Source organism: Hermetia illucens, chromosome 1, assembly GCF_905115235.1.
Source record: "Hermetia illucens chromosome 1, iHerIll2.2.curated.20191125, whole genome shotgun sequence".
Classification (NCBI taxonomy): Eukaryota; Metazoa; Arthropoda; class Insecta; order Diptera; family Stratiomyidae; genus Hermetia; species Hermetia illucens.
In genome coordinates this window covers 205,543,217-205,562,385 of record NC_051849.1, presented here as the reverse complement: position 1 = coordinate 205,562,385, position 19,169 = coordinate 205,543,217, and the positions used below count along the sequence as shown (strand labels likewise).

Sequence of the window (19,169 nt, the reverse complement as noted above, 5' to 3'; positions counted from 1 at the left end):
ATCAGATGCTTCCAAAGCCCCTTGTGCCTCTGTTCGTCCCAGTTACACTCGACTGTTAAGCGTCTTGTCATAATCCTATCAAGACAATTTCAAAATCAGTTGTCAGAAAAGCCCAAATACCACAAGAAAAAAAAGTTAAAGTAATAATTACGTTATTTGCACATAACACTATCATCTTGGGACAGGTTTTCCACCGTGATATTTCCCAGAGTGTGCTCTTTTGTCGCATCTTCTTGTCTATCTATTGAATCTTAAGAGGTACTTAATTTTAAGTGCTTGTCCACAAGATAAGTGTGAATTAAATCTTAAATAGAGTGGCACCGTGTGCGGTAAAGTGTAGGACCTACCGGTAGAACAGGTACAGGTAACCGAGCAACCGTCCTAGTAGACCAAGTGACTCTTCAAACGCGCCATCTATTATTTTGTCACGTCCCATGATATTGTAGGCCCACATATGTCGGGCACTTATCTCTGATTGTTTCACGTGATCAATGCAGTAGTTATGTTCCTTTTATTTAAAAAAAATCCAATCAATTAACTTTCATAATTATTAGGATAAGCCCAAAATATCTTTTCTCGGGAGGTAATAGATACAAATTAAACTTTTTTTTACAAACCACAAGAAATTCTTACCTTTAACCTAGAGATAACCCTTTATTCCGATGCTTTGTTGCAACAATGTTTCTGGATTGTATCTTTTTTTTTCTTATCTTACAGGATGTCGCGAGACTGCATTCCTTTATGCAATTACAAGCGCCGCCGTAACATATTCGGTGGCACGAGCATGTAGTGAGGGTACAATTGAATCATGCACCTGTGATTATAGTCATCAGACGAGTTCTCCGCAACCCACGGATCCAAGTAGTAGTGATGTAGTTGGTGTTCGCGAATGGGAATGGGGTGGTTGTTCGGATAATATACAATTTGGATTGAAATTTGCTCGGGAATTTGTGGATACAGGAGAGCGTGGAAGGAATTTACGGGAAAAGATGAATTTACATAATAACGAGGCAGGAAGAGCGGTAAGTGTTTTATGAATATATCATAAGGGATTTGGTCCATGTTTCTGTAGGATTGAGTGTAATCACTATGTTAATGGCTAGAAATATAATCATTCAAGTGAATTAAATATAAACGGGGCATTCCAAAGAGTCCCTTCATCAAGCAGGGACTATTTGACCATAATTACTATATGAAACTGGGTAAAACTTACCTTAATTTTCTTGGACCCCTTCGGTATTAAAAGAGCTATGAACGAGAGTCTCTCTATCTCGTTACCCTGGATTTGAATTCCAGTTGTCATGGACGTTTGCACTCGTCTTTGTGTTGTCCCGCTGCTATAGGCTTATCACTTACATAGCATTAAATGTGTTAATAGTGAAAATGGAACAGGGTCAAAAACAGAGACTGGTGGCCAAAAATCTGACAAAGCGTAGGAAGCACAACATAATAACTCTGTGTTTAACAGATTGTGACAGTGGAGTTTGTGTATTTCAAGTGTCAGCTAGATAGGGCGTGTATTGTTGGAGGATCTGAAAGAACAACGATTGAAAGTTTCCAGCAACTCTTCTTCATTCCAGCTAGAGTGTGATTCGTTTTCCAATCGATTGTTAATTTTCGGCCCTTTTGCCAATAACTGGATTGATGAAGGATCACGGGTAAGGGCGAAGACGCGCTTGTCAGCTAAGCAATCCTAGTAACTGCAGCTTTTTTCTGGCCTTGCTTTGTAAGCACATGTCACTAGGGAGACATAATAAGATTCCCGATTCACAGGGAAAAGTCGATTTACCTTATTAGTGACTAGAGCGAGAAGCTTCTGGCTATACTATGTGGTCCCTCAATGAACAGTATTCTAGGAAGACATGACTCCTGATGCGTTCATGACGGATGATCAGACCGACAAATGGGAGAGTCCTTTCTTTGATGACCCCGTTTAGCTAAATTATGAGAATGAACTAAGTGAACATTTCATCCTTCCATATAATCGCGCGCCAAACGCCGCAGGAAACCCCTATTTGGTTGTTTATTGGAGCGCAGAAAAAAAAGGATCAAAAATTCTCCGCCAAAGTACAGCGCTCATGGTCAAACATTTTGGAGTTTCTTTGACTACAGCACATAAAATTCAGACATCTGTTATGTTTGGTGACTTGTTATCAGTAATGCTAAGGTTCACCTCCTCCCGTGCATTATACAATCATCAAAACGATTCCTGCACGATGAAGGACTCTGTAAGAAGGAAACCACTTTCCTTTGGGATGTTTCCCATCATTACTATTTCTACACAGGAATTCTAAGTCCACATCCACTTGATGTTGTACCGGACCAAATAGAGAGCAACTTACTCTCACGTTTTTTGGTCCATGGATCCCTCGTTTGAGGCATGGTACCCATGCATTTAAAAAATATAGGAACAAACGGTTTCGTCCAGGGCAGAGGCAACTCGTCAGGCGCTGCTTCACCTCTGTTCTGGGAGCAGCATGAACGTAAGTGGCAACAGATGGAAAACGCTCCTTGATGCACTCGGAAAAACTAGGCTAAAACTAAATTATTGTTTAGGATAAGTGAAGGATCCTAAGTACACAACCACTTGATGTTGGACCACAGGAGCTATTGGTTGCACATCAGAACTTGTCGCCCGTTGATAAACGCTGGGCGATGAATTAATCACTACCGTCGTCAATTAAAGTGATTCAAATCGGCAAACCTGCAGGATTCACCTAGTAATGGAAATCTGCGCTATCGATTTTGGGACAAGTGTTATTGGATGGCCTTTGTTGGGCTGCTAAATCCTGGTATCACAAAAGGATTGAGCAAAGAAGGCTTGCCTGGGGACGTGTGTTAAAAGGTGGATAGGTGTATAACTTATTTGCTTTCCGTTTTTTGGCCCTCAGTTTGCTTTAGAGCTAGCCTTCTTCAAATGGTATAGAAATTATACGCTTGATGGAGGCCGCAGTCGAAGAGAATTCCAACTTGACTTAAAAAGAAAAATGAAATAAGGTTCGCCAATTTGAGGACAGAAATTGAGGTTACTTCATGAATTTTAAATCTTTGATTTGAGATGCTCCTCCTGCTAACTGCCTTTAGAACTTAATATTGAAAAGGGTGTTCTCCTTGTATGTAGGTCAGGAGATGTGAAGGCATGGAAATAACCAAAAATGCTGTACCTCAATCTCATCAGAATCAGTAAAAAATATTACGTGAGGACGCAATAGGACGTGACTGTGTCCAATGGCATTATCAGTTTCGGATGTTCGAAACAGTAGAGGATCGGCTTCGCACGCGGTCAATCAGTTTAGTTTTTCCTCATTTTACGTGATTTCCAGACAATGAAGATATTAACGGGTCACGAGGTGTACCCTGGCTTCTAATTTCCAATTCACTGAGCCTTCACTAGTCATCTGGAGTCGAACACAAGCAAACATTCACAATAGATTTTATTTCTCTTGATCAATTACAGCTAGTTATTTTGTGGACTAACCTGGGGAGTAGTGTACCTATCCTGGCCCATCTTATGATCAGTAGTCCTCTGTTCGGCTTTAGCTGAGGTCAGGCTGCGAGTAATAGATATTCAATACTAAGGGATCCTAATAGGGATCTCCGGCTGTTGAGTCGGGGAGCTGCTATCCTTGGTAAAAGCTAGCACTGACTTGGAAGATCTGAGCTCGTTGAATTCTCCATCCCTTGCCCTTCTCACAGCAGTTACGGTATTATGAGTTTGAGCATAAAAACAGGTCACCAGAGCGTTAATTGAGATCCTCGGAGCGGACACGAATACCTGCCTGCCTACCTAGCCTGCTCTTTTAGATCTACATCAAGGATGAAACTGAGGCGTATTGTAGGACTTATAAGCTGTAAACTGATCTCAGTAAAAAGGCACCAAAGAAGTGTTTTCTAGGTTCACTTTGTCAACTAATAACGGACCCCCAGTAACTCTACTGATTAAGTGCGGACAGCACCATGTCTAGATCTAGATGGATGATCCTTTCAATTCAGGCAACCTGAGCCCCATTTTGAACATAGGTGCCATCGCAGAGTCATGCCAACCTTTTTTCGTACGTGAGCTAACGATCCGGCAGAGCTTTCAGTTATACCTAAGCAGCCCACGGTCCGTCTGCTCGCCTCTTAAACTGAAAATCCTATAAACGTACCAGCAAGGTGGGCGGTAACATTAGTTGAACTCTGGGCGCCAAATCGTGACATATAAAATTCATATGGTGAACAGAATGCTCCCAACCTAGACGGCCTGTTTAGCCGGGCGCCTCATCACACCCACGTATCAGTTTGCCAGAAGCTTCTTCAGGTCAATTGATTGACGCACGTTCCGGCCACTAACTAGTGGCCTGTCGACTGTTTAGGCGTATCTGACAGGCAGATGGGGCAGTATGCGTTCAACAAATTATCTGAAGGAGTCAGATTTACATTGACCTAACTTTAAGCCGTCATGTTGATTAAGGACTTTCGGTCACTTTTTTCTGTCCTCTTGGAACTTTCTGAATGATTTGAAAGAGGACTCGTTGGCTTATTGCCTCAAATCATGGATATGGGCATAGCTTTTGCTAAGGTTGGCCCAGAACTGCCGTGCCGTGCCGTGCCGCTGTTGTGACACTTTTGAAAACTAAACGTCTGGGATGTCTAGCTAGGACAGGTGACCCATATACCATCTTTATAGTAATAGAATATCAGATGAAGATGAAATCATTTGCAGTTTTCCCCTATTCCACCAACTCGTTTGGGTTTGTCAAGGGCTAACTCTCTTTAAAATGATGCTATATGGCAATAATTAAGCTATTTAAGCAAGGGGGTGAAAAACATTCGGTAGGGACCTGCTTTATCTTCGCCAGGATTAGGTGGTTAGTGTTCGAACTCTGGCACAGAGAGAAATTCATGTTCACTTTAGTTAATTTTTTAAATCGAATGGTCATCTTAGTCCCCACCGAACCTATCTCTATTTGTTTGCTCTCTTAGAAAACCAACAACCGATTTTACTTATCCGCGATTTTACAAGTCAAACTTTCAATTTTAACACTGCTTCCGTTGTTCGTTGGGTATTTAGGTGCTCCTTCTTTTGGTTCCTTAGCTTTGTTTCTTTTATTAGTGTGGTCGGCTCGTCTAGATTGAGCATTTTGCACCAGCTTTATTGGTCACAAGTTTGATCCGGGTGGAGTCAGGATGGCACCATCTAGACTCGTGGTATTTTTCTGAATTGTTTAGGATATGGGGGATCCTAAGTCCACATCCAATTGATGGTGGACCGGACCAAATGGAGACGAACTTATATCCACGTTTTTAGGTCCGCGGTTTTGTCCAGGGCAGAGGCAACTCTTCAGACGCTGCCTCACCTTGGGTGGTTCAGGGGTAAATTCCAATTTTCCTCTTCTCTTATTTCTTCAGGTGAAATAATTGTTTGTGTTCATGGGAGAACTCGCTTACTCACAAATTGTCACATGTTATAGTCAGACTTTCAAAGAGGAATAGAATTAAGGAAAAACTCATCTCCTTTTGAATTGTAAGTAAAATTTTACCCATTTTTTGGGTATGATCTCTAGCGGCAAAGAAAATAGGCCTCTGGTCATCGATGTTAGGGGTCGACTCCTTCCTGTGCTTTATTTAGCTTAGCTAATCGATAGTGTCTCTAATGCTTGTTGTAATTGCCCGAATAGATCAGGGTATTTGAAGGATTGGACTTCCTAAGATATATGGTTGTGCGGCTTCGTTGGGGACAAAGACAACTCATCAGACGCTGCCTCACCCCTGACTTGAGGGCAGTGTGATCGAAGTAGTTATGAGATTTTTCGATCCGATATCAAAACGGAATTTACTTGGGCTTTGGTCAGTTCAGATCATGCCGTAGGAATCCTTAGCTTCCCCAATTGGTAGTTAGGCCCGCAGTAACCTGGAAGTTTGCCCACTACGATCCTTGCGGTCTTTCCAGTGAGGTTTAAAAAATATTTGGGGCACATTCACCTATGAGCAACTTGAACTGCTCCGTCCTTGCTAAGTTCACTCAGCTGTTTGTATCTTTTCCTTAGTGTTATGGTCCCGAATCCATAGAAGGATTCCGAATCTTTTAACAGCTTTTCCAGCCAGTTCATCCGTAGCCTCATTGGCGTCTGACCCATTCTAGCTTGGAACCCTGAGTATCCTGATCTTGTATTCAATCCATTGAGGTATTGTCAAGTGCTCACCTGATTAGACCTAATTGCTTTGAGAGACTGGCCGCCGCTTCAGGTCGCCTACCCCCTCCGCTGTGATGGATCTGTCAGTATACTAGGTAATCTGCTTCTGGCTTCACTGCCACATTTTCTTGATCTATTCAACATACTACCAATAAGCGTTCCCAGAGATGTACACAGAAATAAAGTGGGAACCTAAGGACTCCTGTGATGTCAAATATGAGCTCCTTCTTTGTATCCTTTTTCCGAGGACCAACTGAGCGAATTCTGGGGATCTTTCAGACCCTTAAAAATGAGGAAGCAAGTTGACTCATTAACCTATTTTAAGTTGTTATCACAAAAGGACCGAAATATTCAGATTTTTCTGCTGAGGACCGAGTCCTACATTTAACGACACCCAAGTCCCATGAGATACTTTCGACACGCTCCCACTATCATCACTATCATGATTCCATACTTTTTAAAAAAAATCCATCTCATCCCATTTTATTGAAAATGTGATATTTTACTCTAAATCATTTGCTATCAATATCTTACGTTCACCTCTATCTTTCGGCTGGCTTCCGTACGAAACTAATGATCGTCCAATCCGTATACGTATGAATGAATGGCGGACCAGATACAAACGTATCAGATATCGATAATCTTGTACAATCTTAAACAGCATGAGGTCTCAGTTGATTGCCTCTAATAAAATATCTGAATGTCGAAGAAGACGACAACGAAGACAGCGTAGTAGACGATGCGGATGGACGTAGAGGAAGCAAGCAAAGGAATGAAACCTTCCCAATGTTAACGTTAACATTACTCTGGCACGGACGATTTTCAGATCAACAGAGAGGCAAAGATCAAACGTTTTTAGTTCCTCCTTTTTTGTTGTTGTTTGTACGCTGCCTTTTTTTCTATCCTACATATTAATATGTAGTACTAAAGCGTACATACACTCATACCCCTGGGTGGATGGAATGCTTGAGGTAATGTCACCTGTATCTTGGTCGTGTCCACTGTATGCTCAGGCTCGCGACTTCTTGGCCCCTTGCCCGTACAGTAAATGTGTCGTTTAATTACCAGACGATATTATTTTGATATTTTTCGTGTAATTGTATTGTGGCAAAAATGTAATAGTTACCGTAGAAGGATCGCTAGCTCAGGGAGGACTGCGCAGTCATGGTGAACGCATTGCCACCCGTTGAGCATTCAATTGACGGTTTCATTAGTATCGATTGGTGGTACGGTGCAGTTTTCAATTTAGATGCAGAAGAGTATCTTATCGATATCAATTCCACGGCAAGCGAGTCAGACGGCCCGGATGAGAACTATCGTGCTTCAGCTGATGTTGGGTCGGGGGTTCAATGGGCATACCTCGGGAGCTATGAATGCGAGCAGGGAGAGCTTGGGGTGACGTGACCTCTTGTATGCGCAGGAGGATTTAATTTGAAGTTGACCATGAAGTATCTGTTAAGATTGGGGTTCAGTTGCGAAAGGAGAGACTATGAAAAGTATGGGCTCACTTTAATTTTATATGGGACAAAGTCCTTTTATATGTCCCTCCTTTCCGTTTAACCCTCATGGTCGTCAAGGATATTAATTCATTTTTTATGTACCGTCCATCATGCCCTCCCTATTAGCAGAGAATCCATTCCACCAATTTCGTCCTCCTTCCTTTCCTCCTAAAAAAAGATTGCTTCCCAACCATATCAAGGATCGTTCGACCCCAGGTCTCAAAATCTTATCGAGGCCTGTCACCATACGTAATATATGACTGAAGAACTAGTTTGACGCGAAAATTTTCTGCAACTTGTGCGGTAACTGGTCTTTTATCGTAGCTATCGCCAACCAACGTCCATACGATTCGTTGTCGATGACAATGACACCGAGGACGCTGGGTTGACAGCAATCGTGGCGGTGGTGCAATGACGATTCCACCAAGTGCTCATGTCGTTCAGCCAACAATCGATAATTGCTTATTGACGTGTAAATGTACACACATTTAAAATCGTAGTTATTGATTATGTTCTATGTGGCGTACAAGATCGCCAGGTAATTGTTCGGTGTCAGTAGTTCCATGCGATGATTTATGGAGTTAATGTTATGAAAATTGTTATTTATCGATCGAAATAAATGTCAACGATAATGAATGGTGAGCCTAGTGAATTGGGGCGATTGGCGACCACCTGGAATCAGGAAACCAGAAGCCACAAATTTGATGAAGTGATGATTTATGAGCGAATAATTTAGTGTAGGAAACAAGACCTCGGGAATGGAGAAGAAACACGTCCTTTTTATACCCCTTCCAGCAAGGACTCAGTGTTATGCAGGGCGATCCTGCGAAATATTGCAGTTGATCCTTTACGGGGAATGCACTCTGCTGACTTAAATCATGCTTGGTCAGTTGGTTGAGTGTCAGCTTTTCTATGTCGAGTCGTGGATTTAAACCCTAATTCTTCTTTGTGCTTGTCCTGGTGGTCCATGGCATCCCTTGCACAGCATCAAGTGTGGTAGTAAACTGAAACTGAACCACAACTTTTTTGAATAGAAAATCCGGGCTCGACGCAAAAATTGTCCCGTCTCCCTTTTAGGTATAGCCATTTAATCGTGTGACTCTTTTTGAGCGCATTAGAAATTTCCGCGCCCAAAATCCTGTCCAGGCCTCACTCAAGGACACAGGAGACTTTTATTATCGAATTAAAAACATTTTTTGTACATTTTAAGTCGCCATTTTAGGCATCTCTCTAATCCCCTTCTTTTGTCTCCATTACAGCTCGTTCAGGCCGAGATGCGAAAGGAATGCAAATGTCATGGAATGTCAGGATCATGTGCGATGCGTACCTGTTGGATGCGGCTGGCTCCCTTCCGGACTATAGGTGACAAACTAAAGGATCGATTTGATGGAGCTTCACGTGTTATGGTAACTAACAATGTGCGAAGCAATGGCGGCAACGGCGGTGCTAATGGTGGTGGAAATGGTATGGCCGGAGGCACTGGATTGAGTGAGAATTCGATAAAACATCATTCGGGAGGAATACAATCGAATAACATTGCGTCGAGTTCGTCGAGTATTTCAAAGAATGCTATTCGTGGACGAAATCGTCATCATAAAAAGGATAGAAGGTGGGTGTTGTTTTTTTTTTTTCTCTCTTTAAAAATTTTAAGTTTAAGACTAAAATTCGGTGGGGGGGGGGGGGGGGGGAAATAGTTTTTGCGTTTGGTGAGTAAAGGGATTGGAGGGATTTACTTGGGCCATGGGAGATTATGTTATATATCTGCATTATCTGTTGAAATAGGTTCTAAGAATTCAGGTATTGGGATCAGAGGTGAGAGCCTGGGAACAGGTTCTAAGAGAGCAAAAAACTGGGCTTGGTGTGGAAATGATGCTGGCCTACCCGAAATCGCATGGTTAATCTGATTTTGTTCAAATCCCTGTATTTCAAACCGCCGGAGGTACTCAGGACCAGGGGCATCCCCCTTTTCGACTGGCCTGCCTCTGGGCCATCCTTCCATTGAAGGATCTTCTGAAATGTCCTGTTGGTCAGAATTTCTCTTTTACGGAGTTCTTCTTCTGGATGCATATTTATTGGAGTGACAGTCTTCATAGAACGGAAGATTCTGGCAAAAAGCCATTCTAACCAAAGCCTACTTGGTAACAATTAGTAAATCTAACTCGTCTAACCGGAGCTAGATCGGTTTTTGGGATGTCCTTTCTGGGAGCTTGTATTATCGCGATAGTTTCCTGGCGTTGGTACGAGATTGGGTTTTCTTGAATGTCGTTGGCCATCGTGTAAGGGGATTTTAGTCGATCGGTGGTTGCCGCGAGAGCACTGTTCAGCAAACTTAACACAGCGATATAGCATTCATTTTGCGACGTACCGTGTTGAATCGGTTGCTGAGATATTGATGCTTCTTGATCACGTGATCGTTGCGGACTTAACGGTTTTGATAATCCTGTTTGCTTTCCTTGGCTGCTTTGGAACGTCTCTTTTTAGGTATATGCTTGCGATACAAATCTTATATCGGCGCCTCTGCCTATTGACAACCGCGTTGTCATATTTCGGTTGTACGTATAAAGGCGTTGTGAAAGGTATCAAACAGGGCCATCCACATTCACTGAAGTCCAATTATATGGTTTTGTCTATTTGATGGCTTCGGAATTGAACCTCCAGTGATACCAACATATACCCTTCGGGCGAAGATTTTTGGAGCTGCGCTGTAGATGCGACCTGGACCGAGAACGTTTAGATTTCCGTCTGGATGAATTCGCGTAGTGAATCTGCTATTTCACTGCGGGTATCTCGGCGTACAGCTCCACGAGTTGGCTTAACAATTATTGAACTAGCTGCGTTAAGCTTGTTTCTGCTGCTGAAGGCGGTGGTTATTGTATGGCTGATGTTGCTTCTGCGAGGTATTGTGCCGAAAGAAGTGCGGTGTAGACCTTGTCAGCTATTTCAACTGCGATTAGTAGTGGCTGGTCATGAACCATTGCCATAACGGGTTGAAGGATCTTTGGTACCTCCGAAAAACTACAGGCGGCGGAGGAATTGGGGGGGTTGCCCATATCTATGAGATACTTTGTTTTTTCCTTCTGGCTGGCACTCAACCGCTTTATTAATTGCTCATGTAAGCGGCTATATGACTTATCTGTCACTGACTCTAACATCTAGCGAAATCCGGTGGCATACTGCGGTGCTAGCACTGCTATGACTTGAGAAACATTACTATTGTGGGTCTCTTATGTTACATCTTACAAAGTTTGCCACAACTATTTTGAATCAAATTTCGGGCGGAGATTCAAGTCCGGAAAGTTTGGAACGCAGTTTACCGCGGTCACGGTCGTACTCGTGTTTGCAGGCGAGTGCGTACTTTTGGTATTCTGGTTATCACTGGTTTTCTGCTTCTCCTTTTGAGCTCTTCTACTAAGTGACTCTGTTTCACCCCCTGGCAATTGGCTAACTTTTTTTTGGCAAAATAGGTAATTAAAAAACTAATCCCAGACAAGCATCGGGAAGTAATTTGCACCACCATACTACATACAAACTCAGCTCAGGTCGTCTGATTCCAACTTGATCTTCTTCTCCTTAACTATGATCCCAATGGAATTGGAATTTTTAGGGACTCCGCTTCCGCCTATAAAAGCCCGAAACTTCGTTGCCAATTTCGTCAGCGCCTAATGTAGTTGAAGTTTACTGTTGGTCTTCCTTATCTCTAGGCTTCAGTGAAACGATTCACTTTTTGGGGTTTATAGATCTGTAAAAATTTGACTCTAAGCAAGATTCAAGAAACTCTCCCTCTTGCAGCCATTCTTAGCATCTTCTAAACTCGGCGATAGTTTTTCGTTTTTCGATTAAAGAAAGGGTTTCTGGATATCTTTTCAACACAAAATGCAATAGTCAATGAAAATTCGAACCTAGGATAATGAAATTAAAACTGACGCTTAACATTGCAAATTTTTGCAACTTTTCTGTTCTGAGAAAACCAAGTAGTTGTCATATTCCTCTCCATCGAGGACCCTCACAGGCAGAGGTTTTCAAATGACAAAGGAGGAGGAGGATGAAAGAGGAGTTAAACCCATTGTGCAGGGCAATTTCTTGTCAGAATTTAAAGGAGTTAATGAAGCAAGTTAGCATACGCCCCAGCTCCCTGCAGGGTACTCAAATGAGCATAAATTCTCTTCTAGACTGCCCAGTACTGCGTCAATCTAGGACGAACCATTCGTCTCTCGTTACTGAACTGTCTATTCTGTTCTATTTTTAATGTGTGGCCTGCCTCTACCTCTATATTCTAGTCAATATATCCTTCCGGTATGTCTGAGCGGTATGCCGGAACGACTCTTCAATCAAGATTTCATCGGTTTTGGTACCACTTGAGACAGTGGGAAGTCTTTTCGCTCAAAATCGGCAAACATTTTCAAAGTTCTTAGTTCTTTCCCAAAGCGGTTCATTTTATTTATCCTTTTTCCATATTACCTAGCATCCTGATATCCTACAGGTACGAAGTCTTTTGGCTGTCACCTTGCTGTGTCTTGTGACTCTGCATTTTATAGCAAACTGAATAGTGGGGTTTGATCCTACTAATATCCAACCAGACTTTCGGTGGACCAATCTGGTAGCTTTTTGGCGAGTATCCTGACGTTCACATCAGGAACATCTCGTTTAGTTGAAGGGGTTTGAGCAGCATCAGTTAGTAGCGATAACACTGTCTGACTATACCGACAGATTCAAAAATTGTGAGTCCGCTTTTCCTGCCAAAAGTATGGCATTTGAGGACAGGTCTAGCTACGTCAATGAAACTTCCAAAAATTCCCCTGAATCCGATACCTTATCCATAACTGTCCTGATGTTGGCAATTACTGTGTTCACACATAATTCCAAGGACCTATAGTTGTCTGGAAAACATTCTTCTTTTTCGTTGATTACGACTGAGAATGACTTCTGAAAAGTGCCTCTGGAAATAATAGGACCCATGGGATTATAGTGGCAATTGGTGTATTCTCAGCGATTTTCAAATGGATGATAGGAGTGGTCACTTTACCCCGAGGCAACTCAACTGTGTCTGCATGGTGAGCTACTTCTCAAGCACCTAAGTCGGCTTTATTACGGGTCTGTACATCCAGCGAACCTACAGCACATAGGTAAACTGTTTTAAATCTGATGTTGTTCCTGAATAACTACAAAGTGGGCTTTCAGGCTCGATAAAGTGGGTACCCTTTAGTTACCCTGTTTGGAGTTCCTAGGGAACATAACTTGTACGGGCTTCCTTGATGATATTATGGAGATACCGTCACATCCCATTTTCAGGCAATGATTATCGGTCGCAAATGGTTGCGCAAAGACTACCTTGACTTCTTAAAGAGTTGATAAGGTGCCTGTTATCAGAGGCGATAATTTGGCGGAGAGAGCGTCCATTTGGAGAGACGTTAAGACACCTTGTCTCAATAGACTTTCTTCCGCCAAATATGTTTTGCTTCTTTCTAGCATGCATCCATTCGATCAACTGCCGATTGACGTGCGTCACAAGTAGCTACGAAGGAGGTGCAAGTCCGTTTCCTATCACGAATGCAATAAATTTTGGATGTAAAGCTCGGGGGTTCGAAAGGATTGTTCAGTGTTTATCCCTTGATCTGCAGCAGAAGTTATGTGCCGAATCTATGCCCACATGTCCCAGAAATTCGGGAGAGGTTACGGACATTTTTGAGATTTGAATAAGTCAATAGCTACGTTGCTGGTCGAATTTATTTGGTCCATCTAGACTTTGTGATTTTATGTGTAAGAATGTCACCGAATTCATGCGAAAGAAATCTAATTCAGTACCTGCTTCGTCAAACAGTATTTAATTATTTTTATTAAAATATTATTATTTTTATTTATTTAATTCGAAGGCACCCCCAGATCTTGCGGATTCACAGTTGACATCCTACAATATCTCCTTTGCATGAGTCCCACGATGGCATGTAGAGTGGTATCGTAGCCTTATAAAGTCTGGTAGTGCTGAGTTTTGATTGTGATTGGATTTGACAATTTTCTTTTGTGCCTTTCTTCGGAATACACTTGGCCTTAATGGGCAGTTGGGTCTAGATTGTCCTTTGTAAACATTGCTCCAGTGCTTCTTAGCAAAATTCATCTTTTAGGGCATTACTTCCGCTTTTCGTTGAACTACAATGAGAAGAGAGACATCCTTACTTCATCGAGCACTGCGCTGCTTAATGAGTCATTTAGATGAAAAAAAATCATTTTTCCCTGAAATATCTGCGCTTTGATTTCTAAAACCATCAATGCTCAAGCCAAGGTTTTTTTTTTTATTGGTTGTGTTGTGCCTGATTCTGTAAAATGGGGTGCGTCTCTCGTCTATGCTTTCAATATTCTCCATTGTTGTCTTCGCTCTTCTCCTTTTTCCAGGTTCCCTATCTCTTAGTTCAACTTTGTCCGTCCCCTTCTCTTCCTTCTTCTACTGAGTAGTCCTATCCTTCATCTTTACATTAAATTGCTTTACTAATTATACCTTTCATTTCTTCTCCTTTCAGATATAACTTCCAACTGAAACCCTTCAACCCTGACCACAAACCTCCAGAGCGTAAGGATCTTGTCTACTTTGAACCATCTCCGGGATTCTGTGAACGAAACCCACGTCTAGGCATCCAAGGAACACATGGCCGCCAATGTAACGAGACCTCAATGGGCGTGGATGGTTGCGATCTTCTGTGTTGCGGTCGAGGCTACCGGACGCAGGAAATTACCGTGGTCGAACGTTGCTACTGTCGATTCCATTGGTGCTGTCAAGTGAAATGTCAGATATGTCGAAATAAGAAAACCATCCATACTTGTCTGTAAGATATTCACGATAATTTAATGTAATGTATGTAATTTTATCGAATTTCGTTAGGATCTTTTTTCAATAATTTTACGTGTGATTGTGTATATATATTTTTGTAAAATGACTTTAAGAGTTCCTTGAAAATGAAAAACAACGCGAGCGTGTATGTGCGATTTGTATATAAAGGAAATGTTTTAATATAAAACAAGGCGAGACGATACGAACACCAAAAAGTATGTAGTAACTTTCTGATTTCTACTTGAAAGCAAAAAGATTGAAGATATTTCGGTTGAACTTAGATCTTAAGAACATCCATCCGTCAAAGTTGCATCTTTCATCCAACTTTTAACAGAGAAACTTCAATGGTTTCAGAATTGTACCCTTACTACTTAAATTAGCACCCTAGACTTACATATACCCTTACTATTTAAAATTATGTAAAAACCTATCTTTTCGGCTTTAAATTATTTTAGCATCTTTCTAGCAAACCAGTTAAGAAAACCATTGTAAATTATTATAAAGAAATTTCAAAACCTTACGCCACAGTATTAAAACGACATGCCCAGTTTACTTTTACTCTAAGAAAATGTATCTATTTATTAAGCCTACATTAAGACTAAATGCATTTCATCAGAATTACACAAAAAATCAAAAAAACGATTCAAAAACTATCTAATAATTTACGATAACTGTTGATAAAGTCAACAAAGACTGACTGTAGTATTTAGAAATGAACGGAATCTAAAAGATGATAGATATCTTTATATTCTTTCATAATTTCGTTTTATTTTATAAAATATTTACACTAAACTATTTCAAATATGCTGTGTACTACTTGGTCATATATTTACTAATGTAATTTTAGATATATTTTATCATAAATTCGGAATGTAATAAAAACATATTTCACCATTGTAAATATCTTTCGTTTGACTAGTTCATATCACATTTAATTAATTCCTATCAAAAAAGAAAGATCGTTCTCTGAATGAATGCAAAAAAAAAAGATTGGATTAAGACTACTACAATCATAATATTTATTTATATATTATTATATATTTTAATAACATTTAACGAAGACATTTAGACTTTGTACATATCCATGATCTTGTAAATTGTTATTTCAGATGTGAAAGAAAGTGAAGTTTGTGAAGGTATTTGAGGGAAAGTATTTAAAGAAGAAGATTCGGTTGAATTGTATCTTTTTGACTAAATAGCACTATTTAAAAACTAAATCTGCCAGTGCATGAAATATTTTGTTATTTGTCAAAAATTGTGTACTTTTAATTCCTCTCCAGTGTTGCTTACACGAAGGATTTTTATAATAAAATATGACGCCATCAATGAAAAATGTGTTTTAAATTTACTTAAAATTGCTTGCAAGGATAATGCTCAGGATTGATGAACTAACCCATAGCAACAGCCTTTTCATAACAACCTGTTTTAAGGGGGGCCCTTAAAGGCAAAGTTAAGAAGATGCAATTAAAAATTGGTGAATGCAATTAAGAGTTTATAGTTGAAATATGTTGGATATAGGTAAGTTGTCTCATGATTAACCAAATGTTTTACCAAAAGCAAAGAATTTATTTATTTATTTAATGAAGACAATACACAGAAAGCAAATTCCTTATTACATATTGTCATCAGAGGGAGAAGCAAGTCAATGGCTTATTTTACGCTTAAAGCTAGAGAGGGAAATGAGCCAAAGGACCCAAACTGTAGGGCATTGTAGGACCGGCATCTCGAGCTCCGCCTCGATGTACCCTTCGGTACATCAAAAATGTCCGCACTACGTGTGTTATGACCCCTATGGACGCATCAGGCATCAGATCTTTGGTGCCGATCTTCTCCAATTGCGACAGGTAGCGTCACATCCACTAACGGAAATTTTGCGATACGTTAACGAATCCGGAAAATTCCGTTAGACGGGGGAGGCGAGTACAGTGGGCCAACACGGCCTGAGTGCTCAGAAGCTGTAGCTTCTCCCCCACCACACAGCACACACACACGTGTGCTATGAGACGAGGCGGTACGGAAAGTATGATAATATCCGAATTGGCGGAGCAGTCTATCAGACAATTGCAGAGTTTGGAAAGAGTACACATATCAAGATAGATACGGCGTTCCTGTAGGAAGGGGCGATTGAAAGTGTGGAGTCGTGACGGATAATCAATCCGTGGAAGACTCTTTTTGTAAAAGAGGGTCCGGGTGAATTTGCGTTGTACAGCTTTAAGAGCGCGCCAGTCACGGATGCAGAAGAGGGACCAGACTACACAACAATATTCAAAGATGTTTCTGACCACGGAATTGAAGAGTGTTAAGGAGGGCTGGATTGAGGTAAAGTTGGAGGGGGAACGTAGTATAAAACCAGACATTTTGGAAGCTTTATTGATGATGTCAACAAAGTGGGACTTGAAACGAAGTTTGCTATCGAATATTACACCCAGGTCTTTGAAGGAGGTCAGTAGTGAAAGGGGTTATCCATTGAGAGAATAGGAATAAGATGTTGGGGAGGGTTTAAGGGAATAGCGGATCCAGTGGCATCTGTTGACGTTCAGTGTTAGCTTGTTGACCGAACACCAACGGACTAAATTTTCAAGGTTGGACTGTAAGGAAGCACAGTCACGGAGACGAAAGAGAGGCAAACAATTTAAGGTCGTTTGCGCAAAGCAAATACGGGCAGGTGAGGATGGAGGCGAGGTCACTGATAAAAAGCAGGAAGAGTAGGGGGCCCCCCATCTCTTTCCAGAGGCGGGGAAAGTAGCATTCATCTAGACTTTTATTGTAGATTATACTCAGGGGGAAGGAAATGTGTTTTCTACAGTTAAGAGGAAAATTTTAAACTACAATAACTTCATTAATAACAGCAGGATTACCTCCATACTTTGCAGTACTGTTCTCCATGTTGTTACCTTTTCACTAACTCATATCACGTCAATAGATACTACCTTTTTCATGAAAGGTGAGTGTGACACACGTGCAGACAGATAGACAATCGACCGACTTTAACAAGGTTTAGTTTTCTACAGAATCTTAATTAAAGAAATGCACCAAAATGGAAGCATCATCGGTGTTACCGGCAAAATGAAGCGCCCTATTTTGCTGAGTAACCGAACCGACTCAATGGCAAGAAAGCGTGATCCAACGAAATGCGGCTTAATAAAATAAAATGAAGAGTAAAAGGTGACAAAGCACAATTAGAACTGTACGAATGAGGCCACAGTGTACCATTATTAGGGAAAGAATATTTTATGCTCTGTTTGAAAAAGAAGGCAAGCTACACTTTGAAAGATGCCGAAGTATTTGACTGTCCCGTGGATTCTATAAGATACTCAGCTGGAAAACAATATCAGAACATTTTTAGTGAAGACTGGAGTTGCCAGGAGCCGATGGAATTACAGCCGGATTGGTTAAATATGGAGGCGACCAGTTACACCAAGTGGTTCATCAACTTGTACTGAAGGTATGGGACAGCGAATCAATGCCTGACGATTGGCAAAGAGGTATTATCTGTCTAATAGTGCAGCAATTATAGAGGTATCACGTTGCTGAGTACCATTTATAAGATATTCTCCGCTATGTTGCTCCATATGCCAAGCACATCATTGGCTCATACCAAAGAGGCTTCACTCCAGGCAAATCAGCAACAGATCAAATTTTCTCTCTGCGGCAAGCGATGGAAAAACTGTTAGAATATGGACAACAGTTGCACCATCCATTCATCGACTTTAAAGCCGCCTCTGAGAACATAGCCAGGGTAAAACTGTACACGGCATGAGAGAATTCGGTATTCCGACGAAACTAATAAGACTGACTAGGCTGACCCTGACCAATGTGCGAAGCCAGATAAAAGCAGCAGGATCACTCTCAAGACCATTCGACATCAACAACGGTCTACGATAAGGGGATGCCCTGTCATGTGTCCTCTTTAACCTGGCCCTGGAGAAAGTGATCCGTGATGCTGATGTAAATGCAAGAGGTACGATCCTCTTTAAGTCCACCTAACTGCTGGCCTATGCTGACGATATCAAAATCATGGGAAGAACCATCCGAGATGTGCAAACTGCCTTCATCCAGATCGAGTAGGCGGCAATCGGGGCGAGATCTTGGGCTGCACATTAATGAAGGCAAGACAAAATATATGGTGGCAACGTCAGCACCGAAAACCAACCAACCAACAACATCAAATCGCACTGGTCAAACGGGAAGAATAAGGAGAGGAGAATACAACTTTGAGACCGTTGACAATTTTTCCTATCCAGGGTCGAAAATCACAACCGATAACAGCTACGATGCTCAAATCGGAGCACGGTTGTTGTCAGCCAACAGAGCCTATTTCAGCTTACAAAAACTGTTCCGCACGAAACGTCTAATCATGGAGTCAAAGCTCTTACTATACAAGACTATGATCTTGCCAGTCCTCATGTATTCCTCGGAAACTTGGGTTTTTAGCAAGAAAAGTTGCGAACTCTTGGCCGCGTTCGAGAAAAGAATCCTCTGAAGAATTTTTGGCCCCCCTACATGAGGATGGACGATCGCGTAGCCTACACAACGACGAAATCTATGAGCGGTATCATGACCGTACGGTTGTGGATAAGATCCGGCTCAATAGGTTACGGTGGACGGGTCACTTAATCCGTATGGATGAGGATGATCCCACCCGGAAAGTCTATAAGGGCAATATCTATGGTA

The 19,169-nt window shown here is 41.4% G+C and overlaps 1 protein-coding gene across 1 annotated transcript in view; it reads left to right on the top strand.

Moving 5' to 3' along the window:
* Positions 1-15,810, top strand: part of LOC119651806 (protein wingless) — a 98,037-nt gene extending 82,227 nt beyond the window's left edge. Inside the window, exons 4-6 of the mRNA XM_038055598.1 lie at positions 718-1,022; positions 8,935-9,284; positions 14,188-15,810. Of these exons, the coding sequence (XP_037911526.1) occupies positions 718-1,022; positions 8,935-9,284; positions 14,188-14,494 (962 nt within the window). The 3' untranslated portion in view covers positions 14,495-15,810. The remainder of the gene's footprint in view (positions 1-717; positions 1,023-8,934; positions 9,285-14,187) is intronic.
* The last annotated feature ends 3,359 nt before the right edge of the window (positions 15,811-19,169 follow it).